General features: G+C 40.0%; 1 protein-coding gene across 28 annotated transcripts in view; it reads left to right on the top strand.

Moving 5' to 3' along the window:
• The window catches only part of ABCC9 (ATP binding cassette subfamily C member 9), a 69899-nt gene that overhangs the window by 43552 nt on the left and 2133 nt on the right, over positions 1-24214 (top strand). For 26 of the 28 annotated variants that reach the window (XM_039719554.1, XM_039719677.1, XM_039719706.1 and 23 more), the window contains 19 exons: positions 561-645; positions 1124-1204; positions 2125-2262; positions 2847-2972; positions 3590-3686; positions 4649-4896; positions 5799-5947; positions 6723-6792; positions 7595-7752; positions 9822-9914; positions 12521-12623; positions 14844-14945; positions 17681-17801; positions 18771-18901; positions 19483-19561; positions 21932-22040; positions 22243-22346; positions 23085-23218; positions 23492-23554. In XM_039719554.1, the coding sequence (XP_039575488.1) occupies positions 561-645; positions 1124-1204; positions 2125-2262; positions 2847-2972; positions 3590-3686; positions 4649-4896; positions 5799-5947; positions 6723-6792; positions 7595-7752; positions 9822-9914; positions 12521-12623; positions 14844-14945; positions 17681-17801; positions 18771-18901; positions 19483-19561; positions 21932-22040; positions 22243-22346; positions 23085-23218; positions 23492-23554 (2191 nt within the window). Of the gene's footprint in view, positions 1-560; positions 646-1123; positions 1205-2124; positions 2263-2846; positions 2973-3589; positions 3687-4648; positions 4897-5798; positions 5948-6722; positions 6793-7594; positions 7753-9821; positions 9915-12520; positions 12624-14843; positions 14946-17680; positions 17802-17908; positions 18085-18770; positions 18904-19482; positions 19562-21931; positions 22041-22242; positions 22347-23084; positions 23219-23491; positions 23555-24214 lie in introns of those variants that run through there. The other 2 variants (XR_005628725.1, XR_005628726.1) reach the window with 2 other exon arrangements.

Consider the following 24214-nt stretch of genomic DNA (forward strand, 5'->3'; position numbering starts at 1 on the left):
AGTCACTGTATCCATCAGATTGTTTCACTAGCTTCAAAGGGGCAAGGCTGAGTTTCATCATCTGATCCTAGCTTCTCATCAGCAGATCACTGCTACAGACCCAGAAATCTCACCAAAAAAATTTCAGCATTTTACAAGTGGTTTGCTGGTTCTGGTAAGACCAGAAGCACTGTAATGACCCTTTATCCTATAACATCACTCCAAAGAAAATGAAGAGGCACTTAAAGGGGGAAGACTAAAAACTCAATGGAAAATGCCTTCAAACACTCTGGAGTCTAACAAAACAACTCCATGATAGGGAGGAATGTACTCAATAATTTACATAATTTAAAAGTAGTCTTGCCAATAGAAGCTTCTAATAAAGATGTAATTTTTTTACAATGCTTCATTTAGAATGCTCTAGGATTATTTCTCAATAATCATTTTGCCCAACTTATTTTTGCAATTATCCATCCATCACAGAGCACTAAAAACTTTGTGGTGTTGTCTACCTGGAGGTTTTTGTGTTAGCAGAGTGAGTGGCTGGGTAAACAATTGCAATGACCATGTTGTTTTTCCAGATACAAGGCTGTTACAGATGCCTGTTCTCTGCAGCCTGATATTGACTTACTGCCATTTGGTGACCAGACAGAAATTGGAGAAAGGGTAAATAATGTGAATGCTTTAATCTCTGCTTGGCCTTTGTATTAAGAAGACACTCCCTGATGTCACTCAGACAGTTCTAGTCTGTATTGGGCTGCCAGACTGGTAAATAATTGTAATTCATGAAGGGTTACTACCCAAAAAAGTTAAAATCTCTTCTGCTTCTTCAGCTATTTCTCAAATGGGATTTCTTGACCAAAGTCTCCCATATTTTGCTTGCAGAATTTGATATTGGTATTGGTTATACTTTCAATTGAAAAAGCCTAGTGTGCTCAGAGCAGCTCCTCATAATTTACACTTACCCATGAATAAAACCTTTCCTTATACAAGGACTGTGCTTGTTTATCAATATAATTAGCATTTTAATGGTGTTTTTTATTTACTATAAATCCTATAATTGTAAAAAAAAAAATCACATTTCCAAAGGCCTGTCATAATGTGTATTCAAAGATGCCTATTTCTGATCCATTTGAATCATTAGGGGATTAATTTAAGTGGAGGCCAACGACAGAGAATCTGTGTAGCTCGAGCACTCTACCAGAATACCAACATTGTCTTCTTGGTAAGATTTTTCTTTTTCGCATGGAGCGTACAAAGTTAGTAATAAAACTGTGATTCCATATATTTAGTTTATATTTAGAAGACCTATGGGGACTTGAATTCAACTCCAAAACCAAACTACAAAAAGGCAGCATCAAAACATCCTGGGAGACTGATGAACTTGGGAAGTCCTGCACAGATTTACACTGGAAGAGTGGAACAGATTGTCTTAACTCCTTCTTGCTCTCATTGGTGGCCTACTGTCAGCACAGTCCCACAGAAATCAGCAGGATTTCTGATAAGGAGCTGTAATGAACAGTCTGAGGGCTCAGCATTCTCCTGCAGAGTGCTGTGGAGTTGGACAGCCTTTCCCTTCTCTGATATTACTTTCAAGGCATATTAGGAATTTCAGGAGGTTCATAAAGGGGCTGTTTGAGCCTCTTCAAAATTAAGGAGAGACTTCTCGAAGAAAAAGTTCTTACATATTGATATCCTTATGTGAATGGTGCCTTATTTCCAGCTACACTCACAGTACCAAGCATGTCTGTAGTTTAGTTTGGAGGAAATCAGAAGAGTTGCTAACTCTGCTTTAATTTTCCTGTGCCAGTTTCACACCAAAATTGGGCCCAAGTTTGGCTTTGGATCCTGGCATTTTCAAATTTGGATGGGAAATTTCAGTTCTGGTGTTCCTGCACTCTGCCAGTGAGGCACCAGCACTACCACATAGCCAGACACAAGAAATGATACTGAGTCCATTGCTGTGAACTGAAAAGCAGTGGATTCCAGTTCACTGGAGCACAGCCCTCTGACTGGGTCCTAGTCACTAGAGAGAGATGAAACATCAGTAAAGACAGGTGCTTCCTATTTTAAAAATACTATTTTAGGAAAAAACTTCGCTTTTGTATCCTGTTCTAACATTTTTTCAATTTGATGTGGTTGCAGGATGACCCATTCTCTGCACTGGACATTCACTTAAGTGATCACTTAATGCAGGAGGGAATTTTGAAGTTTCTGCAAGAAGATAAGAGGACTCTTGTTCTGGTGACACATAAATTACAATATCTGCCACATGCTGACTGGGTAAGAGAAGAGGTACCAGGGAAAATTTTGCTAAGGATAATTGCCTGAAGCAGGCATCAGGATGTTATTGAGAAATTGAAAAATTCCCAGCAGAGTTGAAGTTTTATTCAGAGGCTTGCTACTCCAAGCAGTCTTGGCAATTCCTGAAGTTAACCATAACATTTAATGGGATTATTGCTTTTCTCTGCAATAGAGTCCCTCCTTAATTCCATATGCCATATGGCTAACTGCCACTTTAACTAACGCAGATTTTATAGTGGAATAACTGTTTTATTTTTTCATTATTTAAGTAGAGGGTTTTTTTGTTCATTAAAAAGCCTGGAGAATTTTGTTTTAATTGCAACTGTCTATCCCTTCTTTTCAATGCTTTTTACATGTGCAGGAATGCATGACTTATACAAGTTTCAGTTTATGAGCTGTGCCAGCAAACTTACAAAGATATTAATAAAATATTGAATAAAAAATTGAATGAAGACAGAAATTTGCATAATGGTATTGTCACTAATGGTGAGACATATCTTGTAGGATCCAGGTCAGTGATTATGGTATCTGTGTTGTTAATTGCTGGGTACTTTCTGCCCTAGATCATAGCAATGAAGGATGGAATGGTGCTTAGAGAAGGGACCCTAAAGGATATCCAAAACAAGGATGTTGAGCTATATGAACACTGGAAAACTCTGATGAATCGCCAAGATCAAGAGTTGGAAAAGGTAAACAGAGCATTTAGGCAAGGATGACTTTTCTGCAAAGAAATATTTGTCATTCAATTTGAAAAAAACCCAAACCTTGCCTAAAGCACGTTTTCAACTTGACTTTATGGCAAAACCACAAGATCTATAAGGAGTTTTAGGGGCTGGAATAGACTGTCCAGGAAGTGTGTGTTATGTCCATCATGGATGGTTTGTAAGCACATCTTAGCCAAGAAACCCTTGGAAATGTGGTGCACAACTGATCCTTTGGTGGGGCAAGGATTGGACCCAGAAACTTCCTATGGTGTCTCTTATCCTTTTATTCTGTTATTGCCATGAACATTTAGGATTCTCTAAAGACTATTTTTGAAGTTTTTACCATTCCAGAAGAGAGGGAATAAAAGAATGGCAGAGAGAGGGAAAGAAGTGGGCAAAGCTGAATTCTCTGAAATTTAAATTGAAAAATACTGTTTTTCCATTCTGTAAGTTAAATGATCCATATAAAGTCGCTTTGAGATTACTGCAAGTACTACTATAATTGGTTCACAGCTAAGCTCTAAAATTAATAAACTATCTCTCAAATGAATAAAATATATTACTAGTTAATAATAATAATAATGATAACCTAATTATTTCAGGATATGGAAGCTGACCAGACAACTCTTGAGAGAAAAACCCTTAGAAGGGCCATGTACCCCAGAGAATCCAAGTCACAACTGGAAGATGAAGATGAAGGTTTGTTTTACAATTTCATTTTATTTAATACTATTTTTCATTGCCTTTCCACTTTAATAGCTGGCAGTTCTTAGCAGCAAAGTGTGACGCTGTTGATGACACTTGGTAATAATAGTGGAAAGCCCAAAATTTTGCAGGGCTTACAAATAGTGGAAAGCCCAATATTTTGCAGGATTTACAATAAGACACATTCAAAACATTATCCATATATTTCCCTAAACATCATGCAGAGATAAGGGTGTATCAAAACAAGTTAATATCTTTACTAACTCACAGTGCCTGGAGTTATTGAGGGATGAGATAGAAGTACAAAAACATAAAAAATTGTAAAGAAAACGAAATGAGGTAGTTGTCAAGAACATGTGAACATTTCCCTTCTTGGGGAAATTTCCCTTCTGCAGGGCTGTGAGATATATATTCTTATTATCTGGGATAAAAAAAATTAAATTTCATGTTTATACACCTCTGAAATATGTATTTTCCATAGCAGGAGTCTTCTACCATTTGTGTTTCAATAGCATGTGATCAATTATCAATTTAGTACTCTTGACTGAAGGGAAAATTGAACTTTTTCATACAAACAGATGATGAAGAGTCTGGATGGAAAGGTTTGGAGGGTTTTCTAAAATCTTCCAAATTGCTCTGCTGAGTGTATAATAAAAGCTGATGAACAGGTTGGGAAAGACTCTAAATAATAAGTAGTGAAGACTTGGTTTATAGAAACCTTTTCATATCAAAAGTGTGACAAGTCAAAGACTGGCAAACTATAGAGTAGCTTAAAGAGCACAGGGGAAGTCTTATGAAAATATGTCTGAAGTGTTTGCTGTTCTTAAATGACAAATTAAATTTTGACTTTAAAATTTAAATTCAAAGCAGAAGGAAAAAAAGCCAAACAAATCTGGTAAAACAAGGTATAGTTATTATTGAATCCATGCTAACTTGATCAAATGTCTGAGTCACAGAAGAGGAAGAGGAAGAAGATGAAGATGATAACATGTCAACTGTCTTGAGGCTCAGGACAAAGATGCCATGGAAAACCTGTTGGAGATATCTAACCTCTGGAGGATTTTTCTTGCTCTTTCTGATGATTTTCTCCAAGCTGTTGAAACACTCAGTTATTGTGGCCATAGATTACTGGCTTGCTACGTGGACATCCATGGACAATACAAACAAAGACAGGAATGCTGATGAGGATAAGAGCACAGAGAAGGTGAGCCAGATATTGGAGCCTGACAGGGAAAAAAATGAAAGAAAACATGTTCTCGAGTAATTTTTTGCTGTTCATCTAGAAGCCGGTTGGATTGAAATGGCAGGTAGATTATTATACAGGATGGATGGATTCTTTATGTTAATATAAGGCAATTCAAATTTTATCAATATTTTTGACCACTCAGCACTGAAACAGAATAATATTTGAGGGTAGAAAAATAATTGACCTTTCCAAGTAAGGAGCCTTATACTAAACTTTTCTGGATTTTACAACTGGTCTTCTAAGTCAATGACCCACTTTCCTAAGTACTGACTATCAAGTAGTGTCCTGCCAGGAAAAAAAATAAAAATTGAAGTCTTCAATTGTTCTGCTTAAGTACAATATGCTTATATCTGTAAATTTGACTCAAGTACAATATCTCATGGAATCCACTTACTAGGTTTTCAGAAGGCTTAAATGTGCTATAACCCTGGCAGATCAGTTCAGTGTTTCCTCTGTGAATTTCATAATGCTTGAACTTACTAAAGTGGAACTTTCCAACATCTCTCAAATGCCTTAATTCTTGAGAGGTTCTACTCAGTTTCCCTAAGTTTCTTGGCTAGCAATCCTTTCTTTTTGTCCACATAATCAGTCTTCACAGTTACATTTCAAGGTCTTGAGGGGTACAATAGTGTGAGGGATCTTAGACCTGCCAGAACTTCTAATTATGTGGACTTAATGAATTGCAGTTCCATCACTGCAGTTCCATCATATATCTTGTATTTCCCAAAGGTGATATACAATTATGTAATACAAGAGATATGATACAGTAGCTGATGGGCACCAGGTACCTTGGGAAATTCCTAGAAGAAAAGAAAAATGGATGTTTATTTCTAGCATTGATGTATTTGTCATTCCATTAGACTTATCATGTAGCTGTCTTCAGCATTCTTTCTGGAGCTGGGATTGTCCTTTGCCTCATCACATCCCTGACTGTGGAGTGGATGGGCCTCACAGCAGCCAAGAACCTACATCACAATCTCCTCAACAAGATCATTCTTGGACCAATCAGGTACAGCAAAAATTATGTCCCTGAAAAGCTATATGGTCAAAACCTGTCCTCTTCATAGCTGCAAGGGTACTCCCAGGAAAAGCTCTTGAATTTGATCTGTTTCGTTCATGCCCTCAAAAAGGGAAAATAATTAGTGAGCTAACAATGGGGGGAAAACATTCCATGAGAGAACATATGAAATTTTGCCCCTGTTTTTTATCTGGCTGAAAGGTTTCAGAAAGCTGGCAACCCTTTCAGGGCTGGGGGCTCAAGGACAGCTCTGAGGGCAGTTCAGGCTCCAGGGCACCCAGCTCCAGCTCTGAGCAGTGGCCATGGTGTCAAACCATGTGGACACCAAAGCTTCTTCTGTGCACAATACCCAGGGTCTCACAGGCAGCAGAATGGCCAAAGGATGCCTGATTAACAAATAAATTTATCACAGTGCTTCCATGAAACATCTGGGGTTGGTGCCCATTAGAAGGAGGCTGAGCAGCATCCAGGAACAGGCTGTGATCTTTGGAAGGGATCTTAAATCCTGATGGAGCAAGAAGGAAAGATCAGGACACAAGACAGCAGGGTTTTGGAAGAGGAGACAATTTTTTTTTTTCAGGGGAAAGTGCCAAAAGAAGCATTTAGACAGTCAGGATGCAGATAAGATGATCTGGTATGTTATTCATATTTATTGCTTGGTTTTAGACAATGGCTGTACACAGCTCTGTGTTCTGTCTGACTGGACTTTAAATCCAAACCTGGAATTCCTCTACAGGTTACTTTTTGGTTTTAATTTGTCCAACAGGTTCTTTGACATGACTCCGCTGGGGCTAATTCTGAATCGCTTCTCTGCTGATACAAATATCATTGATCAGGTAGATGTATCAATATGTTCTGTTCTATTGTCCTGACTCTGCAAATTTTCATGTAGATCCTGAATAAGTTGATGTAGTAAAATATTCAGTAGAGAAAGGCATAGCAAAACCAGGCTCTGAGAATGACGATAGGGACTCTCAAAAAGTACATGTTTGTAGTAATGAGGGCAAGTAACCTTTAAAATAAATATAGTGGGAGGTGGTGGCTCTTAATTTCTTCATATGCAGAGTGATTGATTCTGTTGGAAGATCTGGATTAAGAAAACATCAGATTTTGGACTCGAAACAGGAAACATAGTAGAATATAACAACTTTGAATGTATGGGAGTAGGTGTGACAAATAAATGTTCCACCATGGCTGGCAGAACTTATGAATCTAGAGCATTCAGGGAGAGGAAGAGCTTTCACTATGTGCATTAAAATTTTTGGATGAACAATAATCCTGAATGTAAGGTTGATGGGAATATGGAATAAAAAATTATGAGACTCTGAGACAGAGCACTACTTCTCTGAATATCTGACATACCAAAAACTATTTTCTCTTCCTTGCCTGCTATATAAATGATGTGGAAATGGCTCCTATTTCCTCATGATCTTTGAAACTCTGACGTTTAGAAAACAAAAAACTACTGACTCATTTTTTAACTCCTGCACATCTGGCTATGAGACCCACAGAAACAGAAAGACTCCTGATATTAGGATAATATCAATGAGTGGTATTATTTCACTTTTCTTATAGGAAAAGGTGTATAGTGGTGATACCAGGGAATTTTCCTAATGGATATTTTTCATTTCCCTCTAGCACATCCCTCCCACACTGGAGTCTCTGACCAGATCCACCTTGCTGTGCCTGTCAGCCATTGGGATGATCTCCTATGCCACTCCATGGTTCCTTGTGGCTCTCGTGCCCCTGGGCATAGCATTTTATTTCATCCAGAAATACTTCAGGGTTGCTTCCAAGTACGTATTAAAGAACCGTCTTGAAAGTTTCCTCCATGAAATATTGTGCATAAGAACTGCGGTGGAATGTGAGATTGTAGGAGCTAAAAAAGGGGGAAATGGCCATGGCATCCTGCTTTTGATCCTGAGGCATGAGTTTGAGACATGCACTGGGGAATATTTCCAACTGACCTGGCTATAAATGGGGTATTTGGGGAAGTAACAACAACTGAATGCATTTTTTTTTTGGCTCTAGAGTGAGATGATTGTGAAGTCTGTTAATCAGCTGAGCTTGCATCTGATTAAAACTCCGCCTTGACATTTGAGCATTAGTAGAGAATAGAAAATAATTCCCTGGATTAACATCAATCATGGCCTTTCCTTCATATTGGGGAAAAAAGCTCCACAGGAAGTAATTTCCACTGTAAAGTGTTCCATATTCAGGGTGGTTTGGCTGGGTGTAAAGAGTGCAGTTTTTTCAGCAAAAATGACAGTCATGCTTCTGGTGCTAATTTTATTGTAGAATTTCATAAAACATCTACAGGAAGCCATTTGAAGTTTTTTTCTTAAATTCAATCCCTTAGTCTTTTGTTATCAGCCAGAATCTTCCAAGATTTTTTTAGAAGAAAACTCTATAATCAGAATTCACAAATTCAGAAATGTTTAAATCTGAAATAAGTTGCTTAACTTCTCTGAGATTTTTCAGAAACCTTGTTCTTGCCCACCAAACCTCCAAAATGAAGCTGTGTGTGGCAGTACACCAGATCTCAAGGTGGCTGACAAATCAGGAGACCTGGTTTTCACTCTCAAATTATTCTGTTAAATTAAACTCTTTTAAATCACTTGAGATGTGACTTGTGTTCTTTTGATGGACAAGAGAAATGAAAACATCCCATTTATTTCCCTAAAAATTAGTTTTGGGAAATTTAGGATAAAGGAATAGCTTCAGCCAATGTTTGTAACTCACTTGCATGCAGTCCTTTGCAGGCGTATAAGCCTCACAATTTTTAGAAATGCAAATATTTACAGTATTTCTTGTAGCACTTTGACTCTTTGTTGTATTTTCCATTACATCTTTCAAAAACTTCTGTGTATTTTCCATCATAAATTTGAAAGATATTTATCATCAAACCATCAGCAGCAAATTCAGTTCTACATGCTGCAACTTTCAGCAACATTAAGCAGTTGTTTCTCCTAGCCTATCTAATAGAGTGTGCAAAATTTGTAGGATTTTGATAACAAGTTTTAATCTCTAATGAGCTGGACTTTCTTCTGTTTGTACAACTGGCTGCTATGCCAATGGCAGAGTGTTACAGAAAGATGTATTTTTTTTCCTGTGGTTTGGAAAATGTTCCTCTTTTAAAAGACTGGAACTTTTTGGACTTAAATATTGTTGCTCCATGCAGGTCTTGGAAGTGCCATTGCTGAGTAATTAGGGAAATTTATCACTCATATTATTTCTGTGTCAGTGCTGTCTTTGCTACAACCAATGTTAACAGCGCAAAGAGAAGATCTGCTATCATCTGAAATGTTTTACTTTCAGCATGTTGTGGTACTTCCAGATATGAAAAATGAGGCCAGGTTTATGTGGAAATACAGCTTTTTTTTGTTAGGCCAGCTGTTGTCATAAAATATATAAACTTCCTGATACACAGACCCTATTATATACCTGACCTAAGAGTCACAAATAACATGCTATAAAGTTTAAAATCAATGGTTTTGAATTTAATTTTATTTTATTAATATAGCAGAATGTGTGAGAATAAAACATAATGAGGATCTGTCTAAAATGGACAGCAGGTTTTTATCCAACAGAGACATGATAATGTCATTATTCCTGGGAGGCAAATAGAAGCTTAAGTGACCAAATGTAGATGGAGAGGGCAGCAGGGAGATGATTCAAAGGCTTCTGTGGCTAAAAAAGGAATGCTATATTCCCATGCCAGTGTCTTTCTGTACTATAGAAATTTTGTGTGATCCTGAAAAGAATATGTGCAATACATAAAGTGTCTGTTCTTGTCATCTATGCAGCAAAATTTCTACAGACAGAAATGTTTGCATTGTAATGGGCATGTTTTTTGTACTCCCAGGGACCTCCAGGAACTTGATGACAGCACCCAGCTCCCTCTGCTGTGTCACTTCTCGGAGACAGCTGAAGGCCTTACCACCATCAGAGCATTCGGGTAAAATTTGGAAAATAAATTATTAGAGGGAGGCTTGAGGGTCAAGCTGGCCTGTTCAGCTTCCTTGAAGCATGTCTGAGGGCAAACTGTTGAATTTGAAGAACTTTATTAAGCTATTTAGAAAAAAAAAATGGATTTTTTTCCTGTTGCTATGCCTCTTAAACATTTTGCATATTTTCAGTAACACATGTATTGGTGTTCCACTGAATTAAAGATGATTACATTTTTAGGATATGCTATTTAAACTTTTAATGAGTCTATTTTAACTATGCCTTTAACTCGGACAGCAGGCAGCTCTATTTTGTCAAGCAGGCAGAGGCATTTCCCCTTCAAACCCCCTGAAATATCCAAGTGTCCCTGAATCAGTTCTGTGTTTAACCCACTACCCAAGCAAGGAGACATCATTATGGCACTCTCCAACTGAAAGGCAGAGTGCAACTTGAGAGAGTTTCCAAGAAAAGTGCAGCAGAACAGAACTTGATTTTAATATTGTAAAACCTCCCTTTGTTAATCAAAACTGAAAAATCAATTCTGTAGGATCCAAAAAGTTTTGCAAGCTTTCCATGCATACATTTTCTCTCTACTACCTGAAATATAGGCCAAACTCTCCTATGTTCACTCCATTATGGTGATGACTGTCAAAGTGCCAGTTTGGGTTTTTTTCCCAGTAAGTGCACCTTTCACCCATTCTGCACTGTGTAGAATTCCAAACCAGAGCAGATTCCACTGCAATAACATTTCTACGCCTATTTGATCAGCTTAAGGCTGTTTCTTCACATCAAGCTAAGCTTTAGGACCTCAGCTATTAGCACAGTGTTGTAGGCCTGTGGAAGTACAAGCAAAAATACTGTTGTGTTGTAGAGGTGTGACCCAGTGGTCAACAGGAAATGCTTTAACTAGCTTTATCAACAGAATGATGTATTGAAACAGGAAGTCATGACTGGGGCCTGATGCTGATGTATGCTGAGTACTTCTCAAGAGGTTCAGAGGGGCCTTTTATCACCTGAGGAAGGTTAGGAACCTGCAGTTATCTCCTGAGGACCATGAAGGAGCTTAGCACTTTCTAAGTGGTTCGGTTCTTTTTTGCATCACAAAAAAGTAATGTGGTATTGGATGGCAGAGAGCAAAAGGCAACCAAGGGTACCACAACAATTGAGTTTTTCAGGATTTCTGGTGCTAATAGAAGCCATTTCATTTCCCTGCCTGTGCTCCACAGACCACCAAACCTGACGTCTCCTGCATTTATTGTCTGCAAGTTTCTATTTACTGCTGGTCCTGTTAGTCATTCTCTGCAGTTTGGGTTCAGTATGTTCCAGGATAAAACTGAGCAGCTCCTCACATAACTTACCGGAAAGCAGTACAGTTGGATCAGAGAGCAATCTCAGTGACCTTTGCTGCTCGTCATCTGACAGGATAAAGTCTGAAAGTGCCCAGAAAATGAGCTGAATGTGGATGAAAATACAGATTGAGCATGTCAGATTTTCCATTAGGAGAGCAGGAGTTTTCCTGCCAGGAAAGCAGATGAGCAGAGTAGTTAGTGCAGCCTTGTTCCTCCCCACATCGTTACTGTTGCCAGTTGTTGTGGAGAGGTTGCTTGTCATGTTTACAAGATGTGCAGAGGGAAATAAAATATCTGCAGGAAATAGCAGGGAAAAAAGGAAGTTTCTGGAAGAACAGGCATTAGAGGTGCTTTACAGCAGGGCCCTGAGAATTTGGAATGGAAGATAAAACAGACACTGAGCTGCTGACTGAAGTATAGCTGGTTTAATCAAGTGAGGGTATTCACCAGACAATAGAATATGGTTTCCAACAAAATGGTTTCCAGATGACCGTGCAAGGCACCATGAATTTAATACACTAGCACCAATAGAGATTTCCGCCTGCCCTCCCAAATGTACCTCGGCTTTTCAGCACTATGCCATCCTTGCACTGTTTTTTAAATGTGATGGGCATTGTGTGGAGGAGAGGGGAACAATGGCAGTGGAGGTAACACCACTCATTTTTTAATTTAGAGGTGATCTAAAGCTCTCCCTGATTGGATATCCCCAGTTGTTTAGGCAACATGTGACTGGCTGTGAAAACAGCTAGGCTGAGTGGCTGAAACGTTTGATTTACAGATTGCTCTACATCCATATTAGTTGAAACTTTAGGGGTGTCACCCCTATTGAAGAGCCCTGCAGCTGGCCAGGTAACTTCTGAAATCAGATTTAAGCTGACAGGTGAGCCCTCTGCCCTTGCTAGTGTCCTGTGAGGAGTTGCTGAGAGGCCACAGCAGCACTCACCTGTGGGAGGAGTGGACTACAATCCACAGCTATAAAATTGGATCAGCTCAGGGAAACAAAAGCCATCCCAGCACCCTGGCATTGCAATCTCTTTGAGGGGACACTCTCTGGTCCAAACCCTAGTCCAACAGAATTGCTTGTTAAACAAATTCCCAACTCCATGTGTCGCTCTGGCTATGGGGAGCTGTGGCAACAGATGTGCGTTCTTAGGAAAGAGCAAAAAGTTTTGCACTGGGGGGAGGGAAGGCAGAGCAAAGTTAATGCTTCACCCTTTTGTGTGTGAGTGCGTAATGTATTGTAACATAACAACTTTGGTCTCGGCAGGCACGAAGCCAGATTTAAACAACGTATGCTGGAGCTGACGGACACGAACAACATTGCCTACTTATTTCTGTCAGCTGCCAACAGATGGCTGGAGGTCAGGACGGTATGTTCAGTTTTGTCCCAGGCATGGTTTTGAAACCTTGGAAGCAAACAGAGACTTTGCCTGATGCAGAGAAGATAATAATGAGTATTAATATCATGAGGAGATTATATACACAGTTCCTTAAAATAGATCAGGATTGTTATGTTAAACCCAGAGGGTTTTTTCAGCTTTCTTGGCCAGAAGTAAGAAAATACAAGTCTGCCTCATCTTCTGCTGCTGTGCTGTCTAGCATCTGAAGGGAGTGCAAGAACAAACATTTACATAACTTGAAACAAGACTTTCTCTACTACTGTGCAGCATCCACAGACCTGCTACTGCAGGAACTGCTTTCAAGGCAGAATGTGGCTTTTCAGTGGCTTTATGAACTGTGCCATCCTTCTGCCAGGGCTGTTTTAGGCACACTGATCTCCCAGGTCTTGAAGTATCTCTCCAGAAGCAGGGTTAGTCCCACAGCTGTAAGCTAAACCCTTGCAGGGCCATACTGTTTGTAGTTTTATTGTTTGATATCATGAAAGATAGAAGAACTAGACTCCAGAAAGAAAATTACACCAGGGCACAATGCAGCCACTGATGGTTACATAGGTTCCTGGGTTTTGTGGGGGCTCTCTGTGAGGGACTTTCCTGATCTGTGAAGCAAGAAGAGGCAAGCAAAGTAACTGTGATTCCCTTTATTCATCTGAAACAGAAAGAACAGTGGCCTGATTCTGCTGGACATAAATAGCAACAGGCATGGTTAATCCTCACATCAAAGGCTGTATACTCACCTTCTTTTCCTGTTGGAGCAATGAAGTTATTCTCCATTTTTTATGATGGCAAAGCTTTCCTTTGTGCTTGAAGCTGTCAGCTTCTTACAGCATCCAAGATCAGCTGAAATTGCTTCCATATCTAAGACAGATAAACACAGCAACAGCCAATCCTGGAATAAGCCTATTAATGTCTCACAGTCTTAGACTTGCTTACATGGAGAATGAATTTGGTCCAAGAATACACTTGCCTCATCAGAGCATTAGAAATAATGTGGTCTTGCCAAGGAATAGTTGATCCAGCTCTGCCTAATGGCACAGTGGACTAAGATCACCAAAAATTTTGTGGGATTTAATAGCAGCTATTAAGTCCTGTCGTAGCAGATGATGGAGACTCAAGACCATTATGCTGCATAGGTGTGAGTCACAGAATCCCAGAATGACAGAATGATTTGGGTTGGGAGGAACCTTAAAGCCCATTCAGTTCCAACCCCTGCCATGGGCAGGGACACCTTCCACTAGCCCAGGTTTCTCAGATCCCCATCCAGCCTGGCCTTTTAGAGATGACGCAGCCACAGCTTCTCTGGTCAACCTGTGTCAGGGCCTCACCATCCTCACAGGGAAGAATTTCTTCCTCATAGCCAATCTAACTCCCCCCTCTGTCAGTTTGAATCCATTCTACCCTAAAATTTGAGTCTGTATTCTGCTGATCATTTTTTAGACAGATGAACAAGGCAGTCCTCATTTCAAATCTCAGAAGGAGAGATTCCTGACATGGTATTATCAGACAGAAGGAGAAAAATGAATGGGAAATATGATCCAAAGTAAATGAATGAGGCAGCAGTGGCAGAGTGGGAATACTAACTATATCTCATTAAACAGCACTTTGACTCCATGCGATGACATGTGGCATATACTTCAAAGCTGAGGTAAACATCAAGAAAATGGGTTCCAGGTCCTGCAAAGCTTCTGCCAATAAAACATGGGCATAACCTCTACAAATTCTACCAAAAGCCTTCCTGGACTTTGTGAAGTCAGTGATGCTTCCTTTTTTGAGGAGGCAGACCCATAGTTGAGAAGACCTGAAGGAGAGTGGAGAGAGTGGAATTTATTTGTTTTAATGGTGGGAATTACACAGTGGGGTCATTGTTATATCCTTCTCATGATTTTTTTTTTTAATATGCTCATTAGATTTTTTGATCCCTGCTCCTTTTGAGATTGACACCATGGAATGCTCTAGCCCAAATGAATTTGCAGCAATTACTGGCCTATTTCATTAGTGTTCAGCAAGTTGCTTTGAGTATTTCAGTTTGGGCATCACAACCACGACCTCTTCCAGGGGAAAAAAAACAAACCAAGATTAAGGGCTAGGTGTCATTATATAAATAATTCTTGGTAAAGCAGAACTGCTCTACAGGTAAAGAAATGATCTGGTTGTTGCATTTTTTCCTTTTTGTCGCCCTGTCTCTCCTTCCAGGATTATCTGGGTGCTTGTATTGTCCTGACTGCTGCTGTCACTTCCATCACCGAAGGGCCACACTCAGGGTTCGTGGGGCTGGGTCTCCTGTATGCCCTGACGGTACGTGCCAAGGCCAAGTATAAGAACATCCAGACCAACACGTTAATTTTATAATATTTTTATGTGTACACTGTCATCTCCTGGCTTTCTTAATCTTGAAAAAAAAGAAACCTGCAAATAATGGACTTGAGCCAAAGTTGAGAGAGTTCAGGGCAACTTGGACTTGCTTCAGGTTTTATGAGCCAATTAAAAAAACATAACCATTCCCAGGCCCTGCGTGCTCCCAAGTGGAGCAGGAAAATTAAAAATGCGTAAGAGGACCTGCTGTGCACTGTTTTGTACAACACAGTGCTGTTTCCACCTCTACATGGTAAAACCTGCCAGGAAATACAGATTGCCATCATCTGGGTAATCTTTAACCAAAGATGAAACAAAAAAATTGCTGAAGAAACAGAATTACCGGTTTTGCCCTTGGAGGGAAATTACTGAGATGCCCAAGATTGTCCATGCAATTATGAATGGATTTGGGGATTGGGACATTTGTGCCATGGTTCATCATGCTAGGTAGCAGTAGGAATGCAGAGGAGATGAATTTAGGGATGACAAGGTTGTGGTAGTCCAGTAGCTGGTTCATTCTGCCCCTGTCATTAGTAGTGAGGAGAAGGAACAGTATTTTAGTGTACCTGGCTGCAAGAGAGGCTAAGTATTCATCATGAGCACAGAGTGAATGACAATCACCACAGAGAGTAGAAGTATTCATGAATTAAGCCCAAGAGTTGGGACAAAATATTACTGAATGAACCATGAGAGTGGGGACAAAGGCATGGTGATAGTGGCTGGAAGAACTTTTGAAACCATGACTGGCATGGCAAAAATCTGTCTGCTTTGAAGCACTGGTTTGAGGAAGGGATAAAGGTGTGGGTGTAACCCTGAGATCTGGCTTTGCATGTAAATGCTGGTGAGCCCATGGCTACAACACGAAGTTTTCAGCAGCTGCCTTAGGGTGACCTTAGATCCTCTCGGTGCTGCTGTTGCAACAGTGTCTGCCAACAACTAAGAATCAGTCCCAGCACTTCAGCTTCACTCTGAAAACGTTCCTGGTAATGCTGCTTCATTAGCAGGGATCTGGAAGTACTAGGATGTCTGCATCATCCTTGGTTTCTTTGTTTTTAGCCTGTGTTTGCAAACAGTTCATTGGTGTGAAATAGGCACATCCTGGTAATCTGGATTGTGGTAAACTATGTGGTAAGCTATGTCTATAGGCACATCCTGGTAAGCTATGTCTAGCCTGGCATAGTTTGGTTTTTTTTTTAATAATTACACTTTGCAGCTGAGAGAGGGCTGATTTTTGGACCTAGATGAGAGGACACTGTTTGTACTGAGGTTGTGTTTACAGTGGACATTCTGAATTTATTCTCTCCTCTTTTATAAACACTGCTAACTCCTTTGCATAACTGTGATGAAGCCTGAGGTAATGGGCAGAGTTTTTGGGTATCAGGCTGTGTTATCAAATCTGCCAGATCTAGGATAGCAGCCTGCCACTGCAAGCAGTAGTTCTGCAGCATTTTGCTTGTCTGCAAACTTTCCCATTTCTGTAACTTCCTAACTTAAAAGCTGGACACCAAATAAGCAAGTATCTGAACATAAAGGTGAGAATACCCCATCAAGAACTCTATTTTAAGAACAAAGCAAGCAGCCAAGTCCTCTAAATTAATCACAGTTTTTACTAAATCTCATTGAAAATTATTTACTGTTTGCTTACTGCATCAGTATTAGGTTAGTGGTAAAGAAGTGAGACTAGGTGATTTATTCTTTATAAAATCCATATTTGGCACTCACCAGAAAAAATGGCAAAGCCTTTCTCTGAATATGTTTGTGCATAGGGTGTGTTTATTTTTAAGTTTCTAAAACTTCATTCAGGTACATAAAATATCTCAAGTTTTAAAGGTTCTTGGCAGTCAGCTCTTCCTAATAAGATTAGTTCTTCTTTTTTACAGAAGCATCCAAATACAGACTTAGGAAACATATTTACAATTTTCAGCCTTAAACAGTAAGTCCTGCCTAGAAAAGAGTTTTTCTAAGCTACTGAGTATTGTTAGAGAACTAATAATCAACTATTATCTACTAAAAATAATACCTTTACTATTGATTTAACTATTGATCAAATCCTTTTCATTACAAATGAGAATAAAAACCAAGAAGGAAATATTGCTGAACTGATAACACTTTTTTCCCCTCATATATTTCTATGCTAAAATCTTCTCATACTTTCCACAGAGAGAAATGGATTTTCTAAATATGTAGAAATGAAATTATCATAAAGTCTTTTCAATATATTTGCAAATTGTGAACTTTCTTAATCTTTAGCTGCAGTTTTTGAAAGATTAGAATATACAAAATATAAAATATTTCCAAACAGCATTTTCAATTTTGATTATTTTCTGTGTTTGTGTGCTTAAAGAAGACACCTTTCAGTGCTTATTATTCGATGTTGAAAACAAGAGATTCCCTCAATCAGTCAGAGTTTAGGTAAAACTTTTCCACACTTCTCCTTCAAAAAACAAGGATGAGAATACCAAGTACCAAATTGGGCTTAGGGCTAATTGTGTTGGAGTATGACTGGCTTCTTATGGATTTGATGCTGTTGCATTGAGTCTTGAACTGCTGTTATGTTAAAGAGACCCACTTTGTTGAATCAGGCCAAGGATTTTCATAAATGTTTCCAACCTGTATTTCCAGATGGGTACATGAACACAAAGAGGGCTGAACCCTGTCCTTTTCATTTTGTGATGCAGATAACCAACTACTTGAACTGGGTAGTGAGGAATCTGGCTGATCTGGAAGTGCAGATGGGTGCAGTAAAAAAAGTACACAGCTTCCTGAACATGGAGTCAGAGAACTACGAAGGCTACCTGGGTATTGCTCTTAATCTTTTTGGGGCTTTATATGGTCATGTGAAAGAATGGTAGACTTGGTAGTGCAAAATGTTCACACCTCTCTGGTCAAAATCTGTTCTCACTGAGTTGTAGGAACTGCCCCTGGTGTGAGTGACAAGGATAGCTAAAAGAAGCCATGAAAATATGTTGTTCATGCTAGTCAACATGAAAAAAAATCCCATCAAATGCCAGGGAGACACAGCAGGACTCTGTACTACAATCAAAATGACCACAGTTATAGATGAGATGAGCAAAACATCCATGTAAGTCATTTAGAAAACAAAAATAAGGATAAAAATTAGAAATGTCACATGTTTCAAAATCTCTGATTTTTCTAGCAGACGGGGACTAAAGATAGGGCCACATTGGCAAGCAGACCTCAGCAACTCTTCTCTGAGTTGCACATTGGAATTTGTGCTCCATAAACTTCAAATTGGCCTTGATTGCTATTTCACAAGTGGTTGAAGTGCAAGAAATGGCTCATAGGTCAAGAAGCTTCCGTGGAAAGCCAAGCTCCTTAGTCCAGAGACAAAACCTGCTGTGTATTCACAAATCAGGATGAAAACAAGAGCTGTGATAATGTCAACAGCTCACACTGTGTGGCAGTAACAACTTCCTTCCTCAAGCTGCCCTTCCTGTGCTGGTCACTGACCCAAAGCCACACTAACACTGCCCTGACACCGCATTCTCTGATCCTTTGGCTTCTCCCTCTTGCAGTACCAAGAGACACTTTAGTATCTGCCCTCTCTCCCTACGTGTGGAGATCTGGAAGCCAAGTGCCTGCCAGGCAGTTCCCACCTCAGCCTCCCCTTGACAGGGAACTGGAGAGCTGTATCTCCAGTGACTTAAAGGAAGGTGCCCAGGCAGGAGAGGGGGGGAAGGGTGACTGTTGTAAAGGGTGACCCTTTGGCAGCACTCATTTCAGTTTGTTTTTTTGTAACTATTTCAGATCCCTCTCAAGTCCCCAAAGACTGGCCCCAGGAGGGGGAAATCAAAATTGAAAATTTGTGTGTTCGCTATGAAAACAACCTGAAGCCTGTTCTGAAGCATGTGAAAGCCTATATCAAGCCAGGACAAAAGGTACCACGTCCAGCAATTGCCCATCATCCTAAATGTGGTGCAGATCCTTCATTACTGAGCCTTCCTTTCTAAAGTGCCAGAAGAAAAAGATTAACAACTTGCATTGGCAGATACATATACTTACAGTCCTCTCTGAGGTCCCTGGGCACAGATCAAGAACTTACACTGATAAAAGCTTGTTCTTGGCTGGGAGCAATTTTTCTTCTGACTATCCCATGTCTTTCCAAGTCCATTTTCCTTGTATAAAAGTAAGTCTAAATTGCAGATATATTAGAAAGACATCAGACTGAACTGGGTAAAAACACAAGAGTATCTCACATTTCAGCATACAGTGTCATTGGCATCCATGTCAAAATGCTGAAATGCTCATGGGACAAGTCCTTGTGATAAGGGGCAGAAAAAGGGAATGTGCTCTCTGTGCTGTTTTGTGTTTTCCCTGGTGTGCCACCTGCCATTGTGAAGGACCTATTTACTCACCAGTAGCACAATCCAGTGCAGCTTTCCCAAAAGAACCACAGGTGTAAATAAGGAGTAAGTGAGTAAGTATTCTGTGAGTAAGTGATGTCCTCCATTTTTTGCAGGTTGGGATCTGTGGTCGCACTGGTAGTGGCAAGTCCTCCCTGTCCTTGGCGTTCTTCAGAATGGTGGACATTTTTGATGGTCAGTTTTCCCTGGAATATGTTGTCACTCCTCAACTGCTCCCCCCTTATTTCTTCAGAAGAACCAAGGAGCATTTTTGATAGTTTATAACCTGGTTCTCTGTCTCAGAAGATATTTGATTAGAAGTATTATGCCTAATCCCTCAAAGTACAAAGTGCCCTATTGTGAATAGTACTTGGTTCTCCCAGGAAATGTTATGCACAGATTATATTTCTAATTAAAAAAAAGAAAATTGCATATGGTCTGACAAAACAAGATGCAATTTTTGTGACAAGACAAAAAAAATATGTAACTCTCTGGAGTGTCTAAGTGTTTGCCTAAAGAATAACTGCATTAACTTATTATAGCTGTCAAAATATTAGCAGAATAGAAACTAGAACTCAACAAGTCCATTCCCTTGATTTTTTAATTTTATTTTATTGTGCTTTCGTGCATCTGCAGCAGAATCTGACTCAAGGATTGGAAAGATAATGCCATGTTTTCACTCCTGCAGCATTTACCTGTCTCAGCTAATTGGCATGGACTGCTTTTCAGCCTTTGTAATACAGATACATGTGTGCTGTTGAGGGATTATAGAAAACCACTAGAAATACATCTTTTTGTTTCAAAGATTTCCACGTTTCTAATTTAGCCTTTGTGCACGGAATGTTTGCCAGGGAAAGCCCAGTAGGATGTGGGAGGATAAGTGAATCTGATGCAGCTAATACTTGCTTTTGTTGTGGTTCTGTGCCTATACCTGTCTATGGTCACAGGCTTCTGATTCATGACCATGATTCCTGGATATATAAATATTGCAAAGAAATAATAACCATGCTTACGTCCAGCTTGAAGTTTCCTTCTACTTAATTCTTCTTTCTGTATATTTTCTTTGTCTTCTTCTCCTGTATCCCTGAGTTTTCCCAGTGGGAACATCTAAGCCTTTTCTAATCAAGCTGTTTATCCTTTGTGCACATCCCTGTCCCAGCTGGACCCATATTTGGCCTCCATGCTGGTCTACTTCTGGGTGGGGTCCTGACTCTAATGAAAGTTACATAATAAGATTTTGAGTAACTTTACTAGAGCCAAAAATTCATTTCTGCTGTTCCTTAGGTCTTCATTATCTCCTTAAATTTTTATTTGTCCTATTTCATTTTCCTACTTCTGCTTTGTTCTTCAGTGTTTCCCGTCTCTTGCCCAATGTTCAAACAACTTCTCATTTCTCTTGTGTCTCGCTTGACCAGCCCTCAATCCTTTCCCAATTTCCCAACTCCTCTCAAATTTACTTTTCCCTTAGATCCTCTCATCTCCTCTTTTCCTTGAGCACTCTGGCTTCTACCAAATATGCATTTCCCTATTCTTCAGGCGTGCCATATTAATTTTTCCCTCCTTATTCTACCTCATCTTCTTCTAACCCACCCTAACGTCCTTGTTTGTGAAGAAAAGGAATTGCTTAAGTTTATGCAACTACCAATGTCCCAAGCAGAAGTCCTATAACCTGATTTGGATTTTCTTGAAGAGTGAAAATAATTGGACTTTGCACCTTACAGATAAAAACTTGATTATTCTAGCCATATAGTAAAAGCATAAAATTATAATAATAGAAGTAGTCCAGCTAGGAGGGCAATGAAATCTTCCACTGGAACAGGGTCACAGAGAACAACCTACAAAATGCAGTATCATGACAATGGGAATGACAGAAGTGACACATGTACAAAGCTCTGAATAACCATGTGCCTGCCAGTTCACGATTAAGTTCTCACTCTTGGGAGAGAGAACTGATGAAATGAATGTTAGGTGCATCCCAGCAAGGAGTGCAGTTGCCTAGTGAAGCAATCCACATAAAAACTGCAGAAGTGCCTGATGGAAATAGCCTTTACCATATCCTCATTCAGTTTGCCTTGGCCCATCCCTTTCCTGTCACCTCCAACCCCCAGTATACATAAATGTATTCTGCAAAAGAAATTGTGCTCCTTCTCAAAGGAAATATCTTCAGCAACTGTTGAATTCAAGGGGAACAAAGAAAGGCACAGCAACATAAGCTGCTCTTGTTCTTGGTCTGTTTGGCTGTAATTGACCCATAATAAATTATCCTTCTGGTGCTATCATTAGTCACACAGAAAGGAAGACATGTAATTTCCTTTTAGGGAGGGTGGAGGGAAGAAAAAGGAAAAGAACAAGGTGGCAGTGTCACTAACAAACTGGGACATCCCTGGCTTGTGTGATAGATACATTCACCTTCCCTGTGTGTATGACAGTGCTGAGAGCTTGCAGAGACAGCGTCCCATCATCTAGAGACCAGCCCAGAGGGGCTGTTCCACCTTTCCACCTGCTACCTGTGGATCACATGCTTTGTGCAATTCCCTCATGTGTTCTTTGTGTTGTTTGACACAGGGAGGATAGTGATTGATGGGATAGACATCAGCAAATTGCCTCTTCACACACTCCGGTCCCGGCTCTCCATCATTCTCCAGGACCCAATCCTGTTCAGTGGCTCCATCCGGTAGGCATATGCCATCAGGGGGTGGCAGCCAGCATTGCACAGCCTGCCTGTCATGGGAGCTGGGGGACAGGCGAGGAACCTTCCTAGATCAGTCCAATCTATCTGCACAGCCTGCTGAGCAACACACAATGCCAAGGTGTACATTTGAAGAAACCTGAAAGTAATTGCAGTAACAAAATTCCTGTTATGGTTTTCTTTGCAGCTTTAATTTGGATCCCGAATGCAAGTGCACTGATGACAGACTCTGGGAAGCTCTGGAGATTGCTCAGTTGAAGAACATGGTCAAGTCATTGCCAGGAGGCCTTGGTATGTCTGAACCAATCTCTGGGAACATGGGCCAATAATGGAATCATGCATGCACACAGATAAACAGATCCATCCCATCTGACACTCTGGAGCATCATGTCGGAGTGACAGGCACATAATGAAGATCATCTCTTCATATGAGAATATTTGTATTAAAAAGCTGAAGAAAAGTCTGGTTTCCCATGCAGTGTGGAAAAATCCTGCAATACTTCAGCAGCATGGTGTGATTCTTGAGGCTGTCCTGTGCAGGTCCAGGAGTTGGATTTTGGTGATCCTGTGGGCTCCTTCCAACTCAGGATATTCTATGATTCTATGATCACTGTATGATAATTAGTAAGGAGAAAAAAGAACAATTTTACCTCCTTTAGCAGAATCTGGCTCTCTAAGCAGAGCTGTAAACACTGACAGAGCATTTTTCTTACCATTTCAGATCTGTTTAATGAAGGAAATTCACATATTTATTTCCATGTCAAGTACATTTCATATTATTAAGATATTACCCTGCAGCCTACCAGATTTTCTAACGATTTGTGCCAACTGTTTGTTTAGTGATATACTTCTCCTTTCCCAAGAGGCTGTGCTCATTTTTCTTGGTATCCCTCCATCCCACTGGTCAGTCAAGGTTATGGTTATTGGCCTTTATAGGGATTTTGCTTGGCCCTGGAATAGTGCACAAGCAGAGCTCTCAGGGGCAGCATTTCAGGGGTGCACTGTTCACAGGAACTGGTTTTGTTACAGATGCCATGGTCACAGAAGGAGGGGAAAACTTCAGTGTGGGGCAAAGGCAGCTCTTCTGTCTGGCCCGAGCCTTTGTCCGCAAGAGCAGCATCCTCATCATGGATGAAGCCACAGCATCTATTGACATGGCCACAGTGAGTACAGCAATTAGCTAATTAAAAGGATCTACCAGGAGAAAGGCATCTTCCCTAAGTGTCAGCCATGAAGTGTGAGATCTCTGTAGCAGAAAAAGCTGGCAGTGTTTTTGTTTCTCTCAGGAAGAAATGAAACACTTTAGAGAGCCCCGACTTTCACAGGTGTGACACTTCCCTGCTAGGAAAGATATAGTGTGGAATATGCTTGAAAACATGTGGATTAGAATGTAACAGGATGAAGTAACTTGAGTGAGCCTCCTTTTCCTCTGACAGGAAAACATCTTGCAGAAGGTTGTGATGACTGCCTTTGCTGACCGCACTGTTGTAACAATAGCGGTAAGTATTAAGCCAGAAAAAGCTCTTTTCTCCTCATTCCTCAGGCAGCTAACCTTGTCCCCCACCAGTCAAACACCACTACATAAAACTAAAAGCATCACAAAATAGAACTAAGCCACGAGGCCAGAATATTCCCATGTTACCAGAACAAGTCAGACACCTACTATTTCAAGCTGAAATTTTGCAGTAAATGCTGTTTTGCTATCAAACTAAAATATTTCGATCTCAGCAAACACTTTACAGGTAACTTCAGCATCTGCACTGTCTCCAACAAATTTTTAAGTAATTCTCACTAAAAAATTGAAACCAAATGCATAGTTTGAACCATTACCTAAAGTTGCATGAAAATCTATGTTTGAATTTTGCCTCTGAAGGCTATGTTTGTAGTACCTACAAACATGGCACAAATGTATGAGTTGAGATTTCATAATATTCTTGGTGTGGTTTCTCAAGCTGGGTTATCTTTTGTCTCTTTTGGAGTAAAAAGCTGGGTTTACAATAAGGGTCTTAAAAACTGGAATTAATGCCTGAAGAGGATACCAGAGACTAGACAGTGTTAAAGAATAAGAGAGATATTTATTAAAAAGGCCTTCAAAGGATACACCTTGAGCAGTACAAGAGCCTGGCCATGGTTCCTCCCAAGATGGACTCCAGGTCCCG

This window comes from Passer montanus, unplaced genomic scaffold (assembly GCF_014805655.1).
Source record: "Passer montanus isolate IOZ18808 unplaced genomic scaffold, ASM1480565v1 scaffold106, whole genome shotgun sequence".
Classification (NCBI taxonomy): Eukaryota; Metazoa; Chordata; class Aves; order Passeriformes; family Passeridae; genus Passer; species Passer montanus.